The 19,830-nt window shown below is 47.5% G+C and overlaps 1 protein-coding gene across 10 annotated transcripts in view; it reads right to left on the bottom strand.

The window, feature by feature from the left end:
* Positions 1-19,830, bottom strand: part of PALM2AKAP2 (PALM2 and AKAP2 fusion) — a 463,139-nt gene that overhangs the window by 22,045 nt on the left and 421,264 nt on the right. For 9 of the 10 annotated variants that reach the window (XM_084781901.1, XM_084781897.1, XM_084781900.1 and 6 more), the window contains one exon: positions 5,964-8,424. In XM_084781901.1, coding sequence (XP_084638027.1) covers positions 5,964-8,424 — 2,461 coding nt within the window. Of the gene's footprint in view, positions 1-5,963; positions 8,425-19,246; positions 19,372-19,830 lie in introns of those variants that run through there. The other variant, XM_084781898.1, reaches the window with a different exon arrangement.

Below are 19,830 nucleotides of genomic sequence, written 5' to 3'. Positions count from 1 at the left end.
GACACTCATCAGTGCAGACACTCTGTCTACAATTTCCCTTTGTGATATTTGAAGATAACAAAAAGGAAGGGGTACCAACGCAGCTAACAATTTTAGTCTTTAGGTAATGGTCAATTCATGTAGAACTGTAATCCAAACTGACAACAAAAATCCAGGTTCCCCCTAAAGTTTTCCTTGGGAGGTGGGGGACATGTTGAGACAAGCTCTTATTACGTTGCTCAGGCTCTCTTGAGTTTCCTGTGTTGTTCAGGCCGACCTGGTAATCCTCCTGCCTCAGCCTCCTGCATGCTAGGATTTCAGACATGAGTCACTAAATCTACATCTCATTTTATGGAAGCTATGCAGTGACTCCTCTTCTCACTGTTAAGCGACATGGGCTAGACACTCCAGGAAGCAGTGCGACTCAGTGTCCACCTCAATTTTTATCAAGCACTTCCCATAATATACCACTTCATCTCGAAAACTACCCAGCTTGCTGATCAATTCAACGCCTAGCATGAAGACAGAAACTGTCAGAAATCAAAGCTGCCCATCCGCTCCCTGGATATCCCAGGCATCTTAGAACCCAGAAGTGAAACCCAGGCTCCTAACAATAGATACAGGTATTGAGAAGTGTCCATTGGTGCCTACCATATGCAAAGACAAAGACGTTACTAATTATCACTTGAGTAAAAAAAAAAAAAAAAAAAAAATATATATATATATATATATATATCCCCTACCCCTATTCTCTCAAGGTTATTTTAGCCTAATGTATGGGCTTCCCCTTCAAATCAGGGCCATACATATGTCAAAGGTCTTCCCCTTCCTTTCTTTCTCTCTTTTTTGAGGTACCAGGGATTGAACCTACGGCCTTATGCATGCTAAGCAAGTGCTCGATTACCCCAGTCCTTGCCTTTCTTGTTTATTTTGAGAAAGGATCTTGTTAAGTTGCTTAAACTGGCCCCCAGCTCACTCTATCCTTGACAGCTGTTGAACATCCCGCTACCTCAGCCTCCCAGGCAGGTGGAATTACAGTCCTTCGCCACTCTCTTACAAGACGGACACCCTGCCTACCGCGCTAAGAGGGCTACCACCACTCTCTTATAAAGGGGTGGGGTGGGAAACCCCTTGCAAACATCATTTCAGTACCTAGGGGATGGGGATTTTTTTAGATACCAGTGAGAAGAATTTGTAGGTTCCCTCCTTCCCTGGCACACTCGTTCGTAGAGGGTTTTATCTGCTTACTGTTTTAGGATCCAGCGTGTGGCCAGCAGGATTTCCAGCCGATAAGGAGTAAGCCATTCTTTTTCACCGCCTAATATCATTAATCTGATCTGAATCACACAGGAAACCAACTGAGTCACTTCTGGCAGGAAACGTGAAGCGGTGCAGAAGAAACCCAGTAATATTTCTTTCATGAGACCCATGCTGGAGCCAGAAGTTCTAACACACAAGTTGTCAGGGTAATAATGTGTCAGCTTCCTTCAGGACCACAAACGAAGAGGCCAGCTGGCCAACCAATGCCCCAGAGGTTTCCAGGCATGGAAAGAAAGAAACATGATTTTTCTACTGACTTTTAATTTCGCTCCCTCTCTCCGTGCTGTAATCCTAGGAAGCTGTGGTGTCTTTTCTGCATATTCTGAATAGAAATATGAAAGAACGGGGTCTATGCGTATCATATTACGACTGTGTTAAATGTGACAACAAGACCAAGACAGGTAAATTACAATCTTTTCTTCTTTCTTTCTTTTCTCCTTCTTTCTTCCTTCCTTTCTTTCTTTCTTTCTTTCTACTTTTGTTTTGTTTTTGTTTGTTTTTTGAGACAGTGTCTACCCACACAGCACAGCCCTGGATGTCCTAGAACTCACTATGTAGACCAGGCTGGCCTCTAATTGGATCTGCCTGCCTCTGCTTCCTGACTGCTGACATTAAAGATGCATTGTGCCTGGCAGTTACTGTCATCTGCAAAGGACTAAAACGAAGGCTGTGTGGCTCCGACATGGGTACAGAGATGAACATTCCCACAGAAGGAGGGTCCAAGGATGCTGGGACCGGCCAAGTAGCTTTAGGCCAATGGGGAAAGGCTGAGACTCTTGTAGAGCAAATCCTATCCTGGTAGGGAAGCCTGACAGGCACGTCAGCTGGGGGAAGTAGACTTAGTCCTTACATTGAACAACTGTCCATGTGGCAGAAGGAAAGCTGGGGGCAATATGGTGAAGGATTCCTTTAAGAGACTGAGACTGAGTGGAGAAACCAAAATACCCTCCTGCTATGGTCTGGTGTTTGGGATCCTCGTGCATATATTAAAATGTATTGCCAATGTATGCTATTAGGAGGGAGCTTTGGGGAAGTGAAAAGACCATGAGGTCTGAGTCAACGTGGATGAGATTCGGTCCTTATGAAAGAGGCCACAGGGATCTAGCTGTCTTCTTCCTTCCCACCATGTGAGGCCATCAAGAGAAGGTTCTGGCTATAAGCTAAGATATTGGTCTTTGCTAGAACCTTAATCTTGGACATCCCAATCTCTAAAGCTGTGGGAAATAAATTTCTATTTATTTTGTCACAGTGGACCAAATAGTCCAAACTGTCCATCAACTATATGGACTTTAGAAAAAGTTCTATAATGAAATAATGCAATTGGAGGAGGGGGTAAGTGTTGTGGGCAGAGGTGGCTATAAGTGGTAGTTGTGAGGGAACCATGGCTTCCCTGTAAGCAGAAGGAGCCATGATGCCCACAGAATGTTCCTCCATCAGTGAGGCTGCCAACTTCCGGGCATCACCATCGCTTGCTTGTACAATAGTTCCCAACCTGAGGCTGCAATCACGTGATACAAAGACTTCTTCGGGGCAAGATGCTCAACTGCCATCTCTGTGCCAAGCCAGCTCCAGCCCTAAACAATGTCAAGTTCACTTGACAACTGAGACTTGTCAGGAAAAGCCAAGTTCTTATGGCTCACCACAGGGCAAAAACTTTCCCTGGCAGTTTCCGTGCCTTAAGCACTCAGCCGGCTCTGGCCTGTGACCTGGAGAAATTAAAAACCCATCAAGGAAGTCTCTATGTTCTTCCTCCTCCACCTCCCTTCCTTTTCCTTCCGGAACAATTCAGTCCAAGAGTCATTAGGTGGAGCTAAAAACCGTGATGCCTGCCGAGGGTTGGGAGGAGTCACAGTGGCCTATGGAGTGTGGGAGAGTGAGAGCAAGGTGGAGAGGGACAGCGGTGACATGCATAGGATGCTGGGCCAAGAGAGGTAAAGAGAGTAGGGGAGGGGACAGTATCCACCTAGAAATGAATACTGGTGCATAATTTAATGAAGAAGACAGGAGTTCCGTTACAGAGTGAGGCTAGAGAGGTCAAACAACATATTGAGGTTATCAAGGATATAAAAAGGGAAGAAACATTTTGTAGAACCTACAGACTGGCTAGCCTGAGGTACACAGCACAGGAACAGAGAAAAGAGCCTGCTCAGCACGGTGGAAGGTGAGAACAGATTCCCAAAGGCATCCACTGACCTCTAAATGCGCACCATGACATATGCACATTCTCTCTCTCCCTCTCTCTCCCTCCCCCCCTCTCTCTCTCCCTTTCTTTCTCTCTTTCTCTCTCTCTCTCTCTCTCTCACACACACACACACACACCAATTTTTGAAAAAGATATGCCTGAACCCATGGTTTCCAAGATAGATAGATGAAAGATAGAAGATACGTAGGTAGATAGAAAGATAGAATAGGTAGACAGACAGACAGACAGATGGATAGACATACATGTAGATATGTTTAATCTCCAACTCTGTTCATTCAGGCTGCCTGTGAGCACTAACAGTCCAACACTAATGCGCGTGCCAGTTTTGGTGCACACTTCCTATTCCGCAGGAAGAGAATAAACACTCTTTGCTCTTAGGAAGTAAGACTGATGTCAAGGCCTGGAAAGGACAGGATGAAATGGAACATCACGCACTAACAAAGAATAAGGACAACTGCTTCTCATAAAGATACAAAACTGAGCTGGAGGGAATTCCCACAGCTATGACTAAACAAATGGAGAAGAAAAACAGCAAGATAAATGATAACAAATGATTGAATGTAATGGAATTCCATGAGACCGTATCGATGTAAAGTAATCCTAGACTTAGAATCTGATAAAGGCTTGGGATAAAGAAGCCATAGCTGAGTGTGTGTGTAAACAAAATATGCATTAACTACAAAATGAAAAGTGTGGTTTCTCTGTGAGAAGCCATACAAACTCCTTAATAAAGTGATCAAAGGTAATACTAAATGGACAACACTGAGGTATGTTCATCCCAGATGTACTCTTTGCTTAGACACTGTGAAGACAAGGCATCAATTCAGCAGTACTTCCCCTCCCAAAGGTGAGGCGATGTATTCACGTGAAACACCCCAAGACCCAATGTGAGGGAGTGTTACAGAGCTCAGGCAGAAGGACATGATGGTGTCAAGTGGTTCTCACACAGCCCGCTGCGGGAGCTGTCCTTTAGGTTTGAGCTTGCCTCAAATTTTAAAAGTTAATAATGAGCCAGGTGTGGTGGCGCACACCCTTAATCCCAGCACTCAGAAAGCAGAGGCAGGTGAATCTCTGTGAGCTTGACGCCAGCCTGGTCTACAAAAAAAAAAGAGTTCCAGGCCAGCCAAGGCTACACAGAGAAGCCCTGTTTTGAAAGAAAAAAAGAAAGAAAGAAAAAAAAACCCAACAAAATAGTTAAGAGTGAAGAATCACCTGCACCAGTGTAGATTTGATGGAGGTCAAGCATCAGCGTGAGGGATTGAGCTTTAAATGAACCACGTTAGACAGCAACGGTCACACTTTAAGGTAATGCTTCTTAAAGTATCTTTGACGAAGGATCAGTTTCTCCACCCTGTAAATCCACTATAAATCACACAACCCCACATTTGGGTTTCAGGATGATATCAAATGTTTTCCCAGTACTTTCTTCTAAGCCTCTCACCTATCTCAGCGTGAGCCATGACAATGCATGGGCTAGCTCTGACTACACCCAGAGGAAGACGGTCTCCAAGACAAGATGAGCAGAGCCCCAGTTGCTATCCTATCCACACAGGAAAGAAAAACTTCTGGTCACATTGCTAGCCACAGTGGCATCCACAGCATTGCCCTAGCGGGTATCAACCATCTATACCAACAACTTAAGAAAGGGGCTGCCCGCACAATGGAAGGAGAATAAATATGGCCGTTTTGCTTGTAGTAACTTTGCTTTTTTTTTTTTTTTTTTTTTTTTACGGACAAGAATGGATGGAAATGTCCTAATTCCAAAGTATACACATGTATAGGATGAGGTCAAGGATACAGTCTGAGATAATGTCTGGGGAAGGCATTGTTAGGCAACCTCATGAGGTAATCATCACGAAGCTGACTTAGAAACCAGGATGGCTGTGACATCACTGGACAGCATCTCATTGGATCACTACCATAAAAGCAGTCTCTCATTGTATGGCTGTAACTGGTTTGTGATCACATCAAGGGAGCCAAACCCAACCATAAAGAAAATGGGCAGACTATCCGCCGTCGGCAACCCTGAATTAAGATCATCACTTCTGGGAAGAAAGCCAGCATCCCAAAAGGGGTTAGAAGAACGCATCCTCTAAATGAAATAGATTTAATTTAACTACAGCTTTTATAGGTTCAGTTGCTGACTTGAAGACACAGATGCCAAATAGCCCCACTCTGGCAACACCTATGCCACACTTGGCCTAGAAGCAGCCCTCAAAGAGGGTAGGGAGGGAAGACCCTGTACAATAAATCAACACAAGGCAGACTGAGAGGCAAGGAGCCATTGTATCAACTAAGAAATAGCAAGCACTACCCAGGCTTGGCGTCCTCCCAGGGGACATGCTAACACCTCTGCTGATGAAACCCTCCTGCCACAGGCATAGGGGAGGCTCCACACAGAACCCTGAAAGCAGGAGTCGCTTTCTGGGACACCCGGGAACAGGATACAACTGTCACTCACCTGGAGCAGTTTTGTAGCAGGTGGTTCTAGAAGGCAGCGATGGGGTGTTCTTGGCCCTGGGACTCGGGGTGCTCTGTGCCACTTGTCTCTGCCGTTTCAACTCCTCTTCCCTTTCCTGGGCTGCACGGATCTCTTCTTCAATCATGGACAAAGTCCGCTGCTTCCTTGACCTCAGTTTGAAGGGCCCAACCATGACGTCAGACTCTTGAGTAGCCAGGAGGGAGGCTGTGCTTCTCAGCTCGGCTGCCTCTGAGTACTTGCTGAAATAGCCTCCTTCAGGCCTGGTCTCTTCCATATTGACTGGACCGCTGGGCTGCGCAGCTGTCGGTGGCTGGGAGGGCCCCTTTTCCCTGAGTGCCCTGTCCTCCGCAGGGAGGATCTTTGGTAATACATCCCTTTTCTCTTGAACAGGAGAGGACACCTGAGGTGGTGCAAACATGGCCTGGGGCTTCTCGGAGGCAGGAGCCTGGCTTCCAGCTTCCTCCGTTGTTGCTTCAGGCCCCTGCTGTTCTGATCCCTGCTTGCTGCTGTGTGGCTCAGCTTTATCCACCTGCTCAGCGATGGCTTGTTGAATAACACTCTGCACCAGGAGCCCAGCCTGATATTCCAAGGGGTCATCAACTGATGGGGAATCTCCCAGTGTGGAGGAAGGAGAATAGAAACCATGGTCGCTGAATGACTTGGAGACCCCTTCTCGGCCCTCTGACGGGTTATCTGTTTGGGGAGTCTGAGGCAGAGAGAAATCAGCCAGCGAGTTTTCCTGAAGGGCACTGGGTGTCTCGTTGGAAGCCCCACTGTCACTGATGTTGTCCATACTGAAGTCATTGGACAGAGTCTCCAGGACAGTGGTGTCCTGAGACCTCACTGACAACTCATCCAAACCGGAATCCAGCTCCTCTTGGGTCAAGGACACATTGACCGATCTGGAAAACTGATCCAAAATTCCGTGATCTTCATCCTTGACTACCGTAAGGACAGCCCGGGCACTCGTGAACTCGCCGTCCTCTGCCCACAGTTTAGATAAGGGCCCGCGCTTGGAAGGCTCACTGTACAACCCTTCCTTTCCCTGAGTGTTAGTGCTAGTTGCACCTGCTCCAGCAGACTGGCTCTCAGACACACAGGGCGCTTTCTGCCCCTTGGCTGCCTGTGTACCACTGTCTTCCGGAGTTCCCCCGATAGTAGCTGGCCGCAAGATGGTCGGCGGCTTGTCCGAGTTGATGGATCCAAGAGGTCTGTAGAAAGGCTTGATGGAGAACAGCCTTGGTGTGCTCTGGCCCTTGGCCAATGTTTGCCTGGGATTCTCCATCTGCTGGAACTGCTTGCGGGCAGCGGAGAAGTCAATCTGCTCGGTGACGACATCCTCCTTGGTGTGCTCGGTGCCATCCAGATGTTCATGAGAAGCTGGGGCTGTGCAGAGCTGGGGCGGGGACTGCTGCTGCTGTTGCTGTTGCTGCTGTAGCTGTTGCTGTTGCTGCTGTAGCTGTTGCTGTTGCTGCTGCTGCTGCTGCTGCAACTGCAGCTGTTCCTGCTGTGCCCTCCTCTCTTTGCGCTCCTTATACTTTCTGTGCGACTCCAGATGTTCCTCGTCCAGCTGTTCCTCGATAGTCTTTTCCTGGGGGGGATTCCACCACTTGGTGGCAATGCCAGGGTTCTTCTTCACAGCCTGACTCCGAATGAGCTCCCTCCGCTCTTTCTCCAACTCTAGCATCTCCTCAGAGGGCCTCACTTTCCGGATGCAGAATTGTTCCTTCTCGCGATCATCCTCTTCAAAGAGCTTAGAGGGCTTCTTGTCCTCGTGGAAGGCACGAAGCTCGAACTTGGCCTCCTTCTTAAGCGTGGTGAGTGTGAACTCCCCGTCTCGGGAGGAGCAATGGGAGCTGGTAGAGGAACTGGGGCTGGCGGGTGCCTGCAGGCTGTCCCCCAGCGTGTCGTGGGACTGGCCAGTGGAGTGTCCATTGGTTCTTTCTCCTTCAGCCATGGTGTCAGAGGGGCTCCTGCTGAGCTCAATGTAAGGAGGCACCGGCCTGCCAGATGCTTTCTCAGTGGGTTCTGCCTGGGTGGCTGTGTGGGCAGGTGAGCCTAGGCTGCTCGCCAGTACGGCTGCACCAGGCTCTGGGGAGGAGATTCCGTTGTAAGTTCCATCCACAGAAGAATCACAGCAGTTGGCCTCCAGCACCTCATCTAGATACCGGATCTCTCTGGCGACATCATTATCTAAGGACTCGTGGTGATCAGCGAGGAGGCCATTATGTGAGGGTGAATAGAAAGGGGAGGAGCGTTCCTTGGAATGGGGGGCAGAGGTGATTCCAGGTACGCTTTTACATTCTGCCACGGATACCCCAATTTCCATGTTTTTGTGATCCGGAGAGAGAGAGCTGTCAGCAGGCTCTGGGCGACTGTCACCACACTTGTCTTGCTTGCTTCTCAGATGGCTAGCATCCTCAGAAAGCTGGGGAGCCTTCTAGAAAATAAAGAGGAAAAAAAGTCCATAAGAAAACATAAGATTGAATGCATATAGATGCAAAGCAAGAAAGCCACTCATTAATAACAGAAAGGAAACAGGAAAGTACAGTGGCGGGTACTTTGGAGTGGAAAGATCTCCTTTCTAACAATCGGTTAAATATCCATTCTGTGTGGTGACGTGTGTCTAACTCTCCTGGTTAGCTTTAGGTATCAACTTGACAGAGCCTCGAATCATCCTGAGAGAACTACACTAGAAGCCTGTGGGCATGGGGTTAGCTTGTTGGTTAACTGGTGTAGGAGGCCCAACTCACTGTAGACATTACTAATCCTAGGCAGATGGGCCTGAATTATGAAAGCCAGTTGAGAATAAACCAGGCTTTGAACCAGCCATTAGCCAGCATCCTCCATGGTTCCTGATGTACTTCTTGACAGTGAACTGAGTTCCTTGGCTGGAGGAATGTTGTATGGAATAGCAAACAGGCTCAGCACACACGCGCACACACACACACACACACACACACGCATGCACACGCACACACAAATACAAATGTAAAATGAATTTAAAAAAAACTAAAGTAGAAGACATCACATAGTTAATGTACAGCCACCACAAACTGTCACAGGCATCTGACGACACTATTTCCTGGCACCCACCCCACGTGTAGTAAAGAAGGCCTTCCTGCAGAACTATTTTTCTTTTTAAGACATATGATTCATGGCCAGATGTAATGCTACTATTCTTTAGACAAAAAAATGTTAGGGACTCTTTCCATTATATAGACTGGTGAACAGTAGACCCCCACTAGGGGCTTCTCTCAAGCAACAGCTCCCCACTGCTATGGCTGGAATTGACCGTATACAGTGCAAACATCATGAGCAAGGACGCCGAACTGCACAGTTATGTTCTCCAGGACAGTGTAACACAACCTGCCTTAGCTACCTAGAGCTTTGAAGAGTTGGTGGCCAATGGCAAGGCCCCCTCCAGTTTCTAAAATGTTTTTTTGAGATAGCATCTCTTTGTGTATCCCTGTCTGGCCTGGGACTTGCTCTGTAGACCAGGCTGTCCTCAAACTCACAGAGAGATCCACCTGCCTCTGCCTCCTGAGTGCTGGAATTAAAAATATGCACCACCACCACCACCACCCAACTCAGAAAATGGGACCTTAACGTTTTCAATGCATTACATTTGCCTCTCGGTTGTCTAGTCTGTAGTCTTGTTATCTGCCTACTTATCGGGTACTTCAAGTTTGTTTTTGTTTTTGTTTTTTACTATCTATCAAAATTAGTTTTAAAAATTATACATACATACACTTCAGCTAGCCATAGTGTCATACAGCATTAATCACAGCACTTGGGGCGCAGAGACAGGCTGATCTCTGAGTTCAAGACCAGCCTGGTCTACACAGTTACTTCTAGAACAGCTACAGCTACACACACACACACACACACACACACACACACACACACACACACACACACAAATAAATAAATAAATAAAAATACCAACAACACCAAAATGAACCAGGATTAATCACATCACTGGACTCTAGTTTATCTCAGAGAGTTCCAGAAGTGAATTTTGAACTTGGTTAGCTTTGCTTTCCTGCTTACAATATATCTGGTATGACTGGACAGGATCTAATACAAAACTATTTATTTGTATTTGCATGTGAGTTCATGTGCACTATGAATGTGTACACCATGAGTGTGGAGGCCAGAAGATGGTGTCAGGTCCCCTGAAACCAGAGACATGGACCATTGTGAACCTCCAGATCCCTGCTGGGAATCCAACCCAGGTCCTCTGCAAGAGCAGTGAGTACCATTAATCATGGGTCACCTCTCCAGCCCCAGCGTTAAAACACTGGGACTAAAAGCACACACCACCACTTTCAGTGCCATGAACTAGTGGTTTTTTCATCTTCAGAATGAAATAGAGAAGCCCATTGGTAGAGGTTTTACTGTATTTTACTTTATGCTGGTGGGAGCTTTGCCTTGGCTACCATCAAGTTCCATCCTTGGCCATTCACTGACATGTTAAAGCCAGCAAAAGGAAACTGAGTTTCATAAGGTGGATGTCATTAAGAGTTACAGAAACACACTGAGGATGAGGCCTTGTCCAGCATGCATGGGAGGTTGGAGTTAAAACAAAAATTACAGCCTGGGAGTAGAGTTGCACGCCTTTAATCCCAGCACTCAGTAGGCAGAGGCAGGCAGATCTCTGTGTGTTCGAGGCCAGCTTGGTCTACAAAGTGAGTCCAGAACAGCCAGGCTATGCAGAGAAACCCTGTCTCGTAAAACAAAACAAAACAAAACCAGAAAATGTCAGTGCAGAAACATATTGGTAGCCACTCAAGTCAGGTAAACCTAGCCCAAAGCTGTTTGCTCCGTGATCAACAGAAGCAGCACACCAGCAAGGGAAGGTCATAGAAAGCAAGAGTCCTTCTATCACTAGTTTCAGCCTCCTCTAGCCAGAAGAAACCACAGAAAAAGCAGAATATCCCTTCTCTTTAACTTTCAGAAGAAATGGCGAAAAGTAAAAGGAAGCTCATGAGAACACAGTAAAGTTAAGAGAAAAAGATTACTGTTCTACTGAAGACCCTCAATAACTGAGAAGGAAAATGCTATAATATAAAGGAAGAGAAATCAAACGGCATTTACTCCCTGATACACTCATTAAACGGACAGGAAACCTATTTTGCAAAGTCTGATGAAATGAGTTGCAACCTTAAGCTCTGGGTGACAAGCTCTGCCCTGTAAAAGCTGGATTTCCCACACCGTCCAGGAGCACAGGTTTATTCCAGTTTGATTAGAGTCAGGCCAAACGAAACCCTTGACTGTCCTGGCATCCCATTGGTCTCTAAAGTAGGACTGCCATCTTCCTCAGCACTTTCAAAAAAACTGGCTTTTTGGCTCCCGCTGTAACCACTTCTAAGCACTTCACAGCTCACTTGTGCCAAGCTGATGCACTGACAGGTCTTTCAAGAACTCAAAAAAAAAGCATCCAGTTCACAAAGAAATACTTCACGAACTAAAAACAACTGGATATGAAACGTTGAAAAATCTGAAAAGAACATTTTGACGGTATATTTTTGCCATGTCAAAAAAAAAATGGCCTTTGAGTTAAAAATGACAAGTACTGTATCTTCTGTAAGAGGGAGATTTAAGGGGGGAAAAGATAGGGGTTTGAAATGGCTCCATCAGCATAGCGGTTGCATGAGGACCTCAGTTCAATCCCCCAAACCCACGTTAAAAGCCGGCTGTGGTATCATGTGTTTGTAGTCTCTGTGCTGAGGATGCAGAGGCAGAAGGAGCCCGGACTTACTAAACACAGCCCAGCCTACTCTGAGAACCCTAAATCCCGGTAAGCGACTCAAAGGACAGAGGACACAGGGCTTTGACACATACTTCTCAGGCATACCCACACAAACAGATACTCAAATGGTAATTGGGCACAGTGGCTCACTCCTATCACCTAAGGACTTGAGAGACTGAGGCAGGAGGATTGCCACGAATTTGAGGACAGTCTGTGCTACAGAGCAAGCCCTCGCCTCAAAACAACAGAAGCTACTTAAGGATGCTGTTAACTGGGCAGGCAAGAGAAAGCAGCAGCAGCTAAGCTCGGTGACCTGAGTTCGATCCCTGGCACACACAATGCCAGGCTCGTGCACCCAAAGCCCCTCATAAAATGATAAAAACACATTGCTTAAAAATCAAGACTTGGAGGCCAGGTGTGATGGTGCGTGCTTTTAACTCCAGAACTCGGGCAATATGGTCTACAGACTGAGTACCAGGACAGCCAGGTTTCATGGAGAGATTCTGTCTAGAAAAACAAAGACATCCCCCCACCCCCCTACCCCCCTCACCCCCCCCCCATCTAAGTTTGGACTGTCAGGATAGCTGGACAAGATCACTTTCCAATGCTTTTTCAAAAGCTGAACACTGGAAGGCATAAACAGGAAGGAGTTCCCCTTCCTGTGAGCTACGGACTGACCGTCCAGTCTTGTTCTTTCCACAAACTCAAGAGATTCCTTCCTGATGTTCAGTTCGATCTCCTTCAGGGAGCAGCGGCTTCCCAGGGGGGTCAGAGAGCAGCATTCAAAGAGACAACAATGCTGTGTTAACCGTTCACACCCCAGCACTAGAGAGGTAGGCAACACTTTGTGAAGGAGCAGCTTTGGCTCTCAGCAGGAGGAAGTCACCTTTCTGCCCCAGGCCTGACACAATCAAAGCCACCATCAAACTGTGGCAGGCAAAGGGAAACGGGTTAAGGAATCCAGATTGTGGGAGTCCAGGTTTGACATCATCATATGACGTCTTGTTTAAAGCAGCCAGCTAATGCTTACTGCTCCCTTTTTACGATAAGGGAAGGACCAGAATTTTCTCTAGGCTTCAGATAATGCGAACTGAAGCCGGGATTCAGATAAAATGCGCGTTAGTGACATTGATTGGAAAACCCTTTCAGAAGTGATCTCTAACGTAATGACGAGGAGTGAAAAACCACCAAGTGGCATTTTCTGAGGTCAAAGAAAAAGTAGAGTGCTAAGGGCTTGTAGGTAATCTTTTGCCAGCCCCAGCCAACCCTCCTTAATAAGACGGTACCTAACACCTGCCTCCCACGGGCTTCCCAGAATAGCCAGCGGCTGCAAAGGATGTCTGCAATTTACTCCGGAATTCTTGGGTAAAGGCAATATCATACAGCGCAGCTGTGTGCTTCTGAAACACATTTAAATTGCATTCCAGAAGCAGGCAGCCATCCCAACTGAGGACAGAAACTTTTATAAGAGTGGTCACCTGGGATCGATTCAGAAATCCCACACTCTAAAGGTGGCTCCCTCCAGCACTTCCAGCTCCCTTTAACCCCATCAGACTCCTGAGGTTTTGCTAATTGGAGTAATTAAAATGAGAAACGGGTTAGTGACATCAGTAGCTTGTCTATTAGCATAATGAGTGGGGGGGGGAGCTCCCCCTAGGTCTTAGACCTAGGGGAGGGGAATAGGGTGAAAGCGGGAGGGAGGGAGAGAAGGAGGGAGGAACAGGAGGATACAAGTGATAACAATTGAGTTGTAATCTGAATAAATTAATTAATAAAAAAATAAAATAAAAATCAATAAAAAATAAATGGCTGAAGTGGGTGGGGCCTCCATCTGTACACAGAGCCTCTGTCTGGGGACTGGAGACTCCCCCAACCGTTGCAGGAGGCCCCAGGTTGGTTCCTGGTTGCAAAGTCTCAGCATTGTTAGTATTTGAGGTCTGAGAACTAAAAGGCTCTGAACATCAGGTTCAGAAGACACGGGGTGTTTAATGTGCTAACAAAAATCCCTCCTATACAAAGCTACAACATCCCCCTGAAGAGAAGTGAAATGTTTCTGGTGCCTTAAAAACTGAGGCTTCTGTGACATTCCCAGATCACGATTGTATAGCAGTTTTTGGTTTTGGTTTTGTTTTTTATACTGCTTGCTTAATAAACGTCAGTGTGAGTGCTAGAATTGGCTCAAGACCTGCTCTGAACAGAACCAGGTAATGCCTTTGAATCTAAAGCTGCCAGCAGAAGAGAAATTACAACTTGAGTCCCGGGGGTCTCCTTTCTTGACCTAGATGATAAATGAAGATTTAGATCCTGGAGTGAATTTTGGGTCTGCCAGTAGGATTCTGTCGGGCGGTTTGGTTTGGTTTGGTTTGGTTTGGTTTGGTTTGGTTTGGTTTGGTTTAGAGACAGGATTTCCCTACGTAGTGTTGGTTATTATGGACTTGCTTTGCAAACCAGGCTGGCCTTGAACTCACAGAGAACCACCTGCCTCACCACCACCACCCTGCCCATTTTGAAATTTTTACAATGCATTTTAAATGCCTTTTTCTAATTTAATTCTTAAAAAATATTTGATAGATATTGCTGGCCCTGCTTGTACTCAAAACTGGTTTGCCTCACAGAGCCTCAGTGGCTCACACCTTTAATCCCAACTCTTGGGAGGCAGAGGCAGGAGGATCGCTGTGTGTTTGAGGCCAGCCTAGTCTACAAAAACAAGCCCAGGACAGTCAAGGCTACACAGATAAACCCTTTCTCAAGAACCCAAACCAAACCAAACCAAACAAACAAAAAATTTGCAAAATGGTCAATGCAAACATAAAACAAAAGTTTAGTTTAAAGCAATTTTACACCAACGTGCAAATGACCAATATTAACTTCTTTCCTCAGAAAAGAACAGCATTGGATTGTGATTTTCAGAACAAAGGCAGTAACATGAAGAGATTAAAGGATCCGCTTCAGACCCGTCAAACCAAAAGTCCTTCTCTTCTCCCTCAAGCGCTCTCCCGCCTCACATCTTTATATGCTTATTTTAGTTCAAAGCTAAACACTGAGAAATGTCGCTAAAGCCAGCAAGAAAAAAAAAATCATAAAAATGCCCTGAACACTCAAATCCTAGTCGCTGGAGAGATGGCTCAGAAGTTAGGGGCACTCACTGGTCTTGCAGAGGACCCCACCCAGTTCATCTTGCGGTTACTGTGGTGAAGCAGCTCACCATGCTTTGTAACTCCAGCCCCAGGGGACCTGACACCTTCTTCCTGCCTCCATGAGCACCTTCACTCACATGCACGTACCCACACAGAAACATACTTAAGTATACACAGTTAGTTAAAAACAAGATTAAGACTCAGAATTTGGGAGGTGTTGTTGTTGTTGTTGTTGTTTTAAGAAAAGTCAAATTCTAAAGATGCACTAGATATGCTTGGGTATAGCTCAGTGGCCGAATACGACAGAGGGAAAGACCCCGGTTCAATCCCCAGCACACAGAAAGCACCCACACAAGGATCGATCACTTGTATGAAACGAAGCCTGTGTATCCTCAGTGCTTAAGGAGCTGTGGAAATATTGGCACAAACAAGGCAGAGCAGGCAGCCTGTGCTGTGGGCACACTGAGTGCCACATCCCACTGAATTCGCATCAGTCAGAGCTCCTGGCAAGCTTCGCTGTGCTGCCATGTGTGTTCTCAGCTGACACACAGAAGGACCAAGACTTATTTTAGGTTGGCAAGGCAGAGTTCGCTATTTTATGACCTTAGATTTGAGAAGTTTGGAGAAATGGAGGAGATCAAGGTGGTAAATGTCACAGACTTAAGACTTTGGTCTTAAAAATCACTGACTTCAAAGCCAAGTAGTGGTGGCACACGCCTTTAATCCCAGCACGCAGGAGGCAGAGGCTGGTGGATCTAAGAGTTCGAGGCCAGCCTCGTGTACAGAGTGAGTTCCAGGACAATCGGGGCTATAGAGAGAAAGCTAGTCTCAAAGCAAACATCACTGACTTCCTCCTTTATCCAGACTGGATGGAAGGCAGTCTCCCTGGAGACTTAGCCTCTGTTTCTCCCCTGGAGCACTGTGTGCTGGGCCCTCCAGAGGGGGTGGAACACTGCAGTCCAGGCATTTGCCCTCTGGGCTCTAAACTAGAGTCTCTGCCTCTTCCCAGGGGTCAGATGACCACAGCTCCTACCCATACCATAGTCAACAGAACACAGAAGATCCTAGAAGCCTATGTTTACATGGAAAACACAATAGTGCTGGCTCACCCCAGCAATGGACAGTGGCATGTTCTTTCTACCTGGGCCTGCCGCTGAGCGCACCATTACCAAATAAATAAATAAATAAACAAACAAACAAAAGCAGAAGGAAGTAACTTCCATGGCAGGCCACACAGAGGAAAGATGCGCTGCACTACAAGGATAAGCAAAGTCGGTGCTTCTGTTAAAAAAAGATAAAAATCCGGGTGGGCACTGTCATTCATCTCTCTCTGTATGAGTTTTTGCCTTCATTATATATGTGTGCCACGTACATGAAGTGCCTGAAAAGTTCAGAAAAGAGCCTTGGAACCCCCCCCCAACAGGACTCGTGGATGGTTGTGAGCTCTCATGTAGGTTGAGGGAACTAAAGCCAGGCCCTCTGCAAGAGCAACAGGCTCAGCTCTTAACCGCGGAGCCATCTCTCCAGCCCTTCATATGCCCGGAAATGAGCAGGTAGCCTCATACTCATGATGCTGTCAATACAAATTGGCCCTGCCGTCATGTCATCTCCGTCATGATGGACTGCATCCTTTCTAAGCACGAGCCAAAATAAAGCTCCCCAGAGGTGGAAAGATTGCTGCTGCTGAGTGCAGTTGCTGGCACCCACACCAGGAGGCTTAATTACCACCTGTAACCCCAGCTCCAGAGAAACCAACACCTTCTTCTGGACTCCTCTGGCACCTGCACTCATATGTACATACACTTCTACACACACACACACACACACACACACACACACACACACACACGACTAAGAATTAAATATTTAAAAAAGAGAAGGGTTGGAGAGACAGCCATTTGTTGCTCCTGCAGAGGACCTAGTTGGACTTTCCAGGCCCCATGTAGTGGCTCACAACACTCTTCTAGCTGCAAGGGCTACTACAATCACACACACGCATGCACGCATGCACACATGCACGCGCGCGCGCGCGCGCGCGCGCGCACACACACACACACACACACACAATAACTTACATACATGCACACAAAATGAAAAGAGTGAGTCATCTTTTTTTAAAGGAGCTGTTGTCTAAATTCCCAGGGTCTGAATGTCTGCTCTGCTCATAGTTATTTCATTTCCCCACTGTCCGAAGGTACGCACCCTCTTGATAAGTGCCTGGGCCGCCGCCACCTCCCAGGCTGGCAGCCTAAATAGGCAGGGTGACCCAAATTGTTCAAACCAGGTGCCCGGTGCATGGCCAGGTTTTCTCAGTTCTGAATAACCCAGATTACTTCCTGCTCCAGCCACTATAGTTAAATTAGAAATGCTTTTCCCCAGGTAACGGGTGACCTGATCCTTTAATCCAGTTATTTTTAAGTTCCATCAAAAATATGCACTCATTGCTGGCCTAGGAACAGAGGCATGGTTACAGAATCAAACTTCCTCATAGCTGGGAAATCAAAGGACATCTCTGCCCCCCCCCACCCCGCCTTCTTAGCCTCCCTGGCTTGCATAAGTCACATGTTTGGTAAGCAGGGCACAGTGCCTACATAGCAAAGAACTGGCTCTTCAGGCCATGCACAGCAACCTCTAGGATGGTCATTTCTGGACTCTTAACTTTCTGAACTCAGATGCCTCCACGGCAAGTGCCAATTCGGAGTGATGCAACCTCCAGGTAGGGGACCGTTGGGAGGGATACTGCCTCCACAGAGGAAACCAGTGGGGCCTAAGGAGGAACAAGTAGTGAGATTCCCCACCAGGTGACATATCTTTGCTTGAGGCTAAGGAGTGTTCCCAGAATTCTGAAGGGATGGCCCACTCCCAAGAAAGGTTAGGGCAGCCTCAGGGAGATGGAGACCCATCCACATAAAAAGAACAAGAGGCCCAAGGTGATGATGGCTGAGAGAGCCGTACCAACCGTGGGAAGCTTTGGTGCCAAGCCGAGGTGCAAATGATGCTAGCTGCAAAGAGGTCATAAAGAAAGCTGAGCCCCTGCAAGGTCCCAAGCAAGTGGCTTGCGGCTCCTGTTGGCCCTGTGTGCTGCAGCTTCAGCTGTGTCTGAGCGGCTAGCCCACCCTCCCTCCCTCCCTCGAAGGCACAGAACAGGAATACTGGCTTCCTTTGTTAATTCTATCTACTTCAGGGAAGTACAGCACAGAGGCCACATTCCAGGCCTGAATGGCTTTTCCTCTTCCACCTCCCAGCAGAGATGCTTCCGGCCTAGGGAACTGGGGCCTTGTGTTGACTGTGGGAAACAAGGCGACAAACCACTCCTTACAGAGGTCAGCACTCCCAGCTCCCAGATGAAGGAAGGCAGGCAGCCAGACTACAGACCCCCAGACCTTTCTGAGACAGCTGCAGGCTAAATATAGACCAGGAAAGCTCTGGTCATTGCTATGAGCCCTGAAAGGGGCTAATACTAACAATGCCTGGGGGTCTGTCCCTCCCTAAGACATCTTACCAGGAAACCATCACGGCTTATTGTGACCTGGGGTGGGGTGGGGTGGGGTGCGGTTCTTACAATGAAACACCAACCTTTCGATTGTTTTTGTTTTTTGCTTTTCTAGAAGGGTTTCTCTGTGTAGCCTTGGCTGTCCTGGACTCACTATGTAGACCAGGCTGGCCTCAAATTCACAGCGATCCTTCTGCCTCTGCCTCCCGAGGGCATCCAGCTAAAAAAACCAACCTTTTGGTGGCTAAGCTTCTCAACCAGGTTGAAAAGGTCCAGGCTTCTCCCACCCTCCCCCTACTCCCAACCCCCCCTCCCCCCCCCCACCCGAAGCTTCAGTGGGCTTGGCTAGCACTGTGGTCACCAGATAGCCCCCACCCCCACCCCCAGCGCCTCAGGGGGCTCTAAGACTGGATAAAAACAATTCTAGAACCCGCGAATGAGCAGGCAACAAAGTCACCTGTGTCTTGGCTCACACAACCACGAAGAAGGTTTAAGGTAAGAGAGTTTCTGGACCACAAGCCTGCCCTGTTAAGGAGGACCCTCCCACTTCCAGCCGGGATGGAAAACCAGGCTCGGGTTGTTGGGCTGCACATCTGACATCTGGAAAACGTTAAGGTGCTGTTTGATTAACACATTTACAGCTGGGGCTCTCTGCGAAAGGAACTGGAGACAGCGTGTGTGTGGCGGGGCTAGGAGTGGGCAGGGACGAAAGGGAGGAAGTTGTTTCGTCTGCGGAGGCCAGTGCTACAGGAGCTGCTATTTCTTTTCCTCTCTTCTTTTGAGACAGGGTCTCACTTTGTAGGCCAGTCTAGCCTCAAACCTGTTATCTGCCCTCTGGCGTCAGCCTTTCCATGTTAGGATGACAGATGCGCACTACCTTGTTGAGGCTAAGGGTCCTTTCTTTTCTGTCCCTTGGAGACTCCGTGAAGGAACTAGTGAGATCAGCTGCTCGCTTTAGAGTCCCATGAAGGACAGAGGTACGGTTCTCTCAAGATTTCTCACTGAGGCTGCTTTGAAGGAAATCCCCACACCCTGGAATAAAGCAAAAATCAAGGCCACGTAAGAAACTCTTGGCCCTTGCAGCCTGAACTCTCTGAGTAACAACTTCAGCAGGCACAAGCAAACCTAGTTTAGTTCTTTCTGACTGAGCTGCAGCTCTCTTGCTTTTCGGTAGTTCCGGAATCTTGGGCCCCTGCCTAGCCTACTGGTCATGAGGACACGAATAAAAACTAAGTGCTTACAGTGAACCCAACAGAATCCACTAGGTTGAAGCAGAGCCCAGAGAAAAGGAAACTGTGCCCAGAGATGAGCCTGTGCGAAGGGATCAGAGCCTGAGATGGGTACCCTGGCATGCCACGGAATCTCCAAGAACAAAGCCCTGAGCCCCCACCCACCCCCAGATGGATGTGCTGAGCCCCACCCCATGGAGAGAGCCCACCGTAGGATTCAGCATCGCACTCT

The sequence above is a fragment of the Acomys minous genome (assembly GCF_964271855.1).
Source record: "Acomys minous genome assembly, chromosome: 1".
In the NCBI taxonomy this organism is placed as follows: domain Eukaryota; kingdom Metazoa; phylum Chordata; class Mammalia; order Rodentia; family Muridae; genus Acomys; species Acomys minous.
Note: the sequence above shows the minus strand (reverse complement) of the source record. Positions and strands in the feature narration are given on the sequence as shown.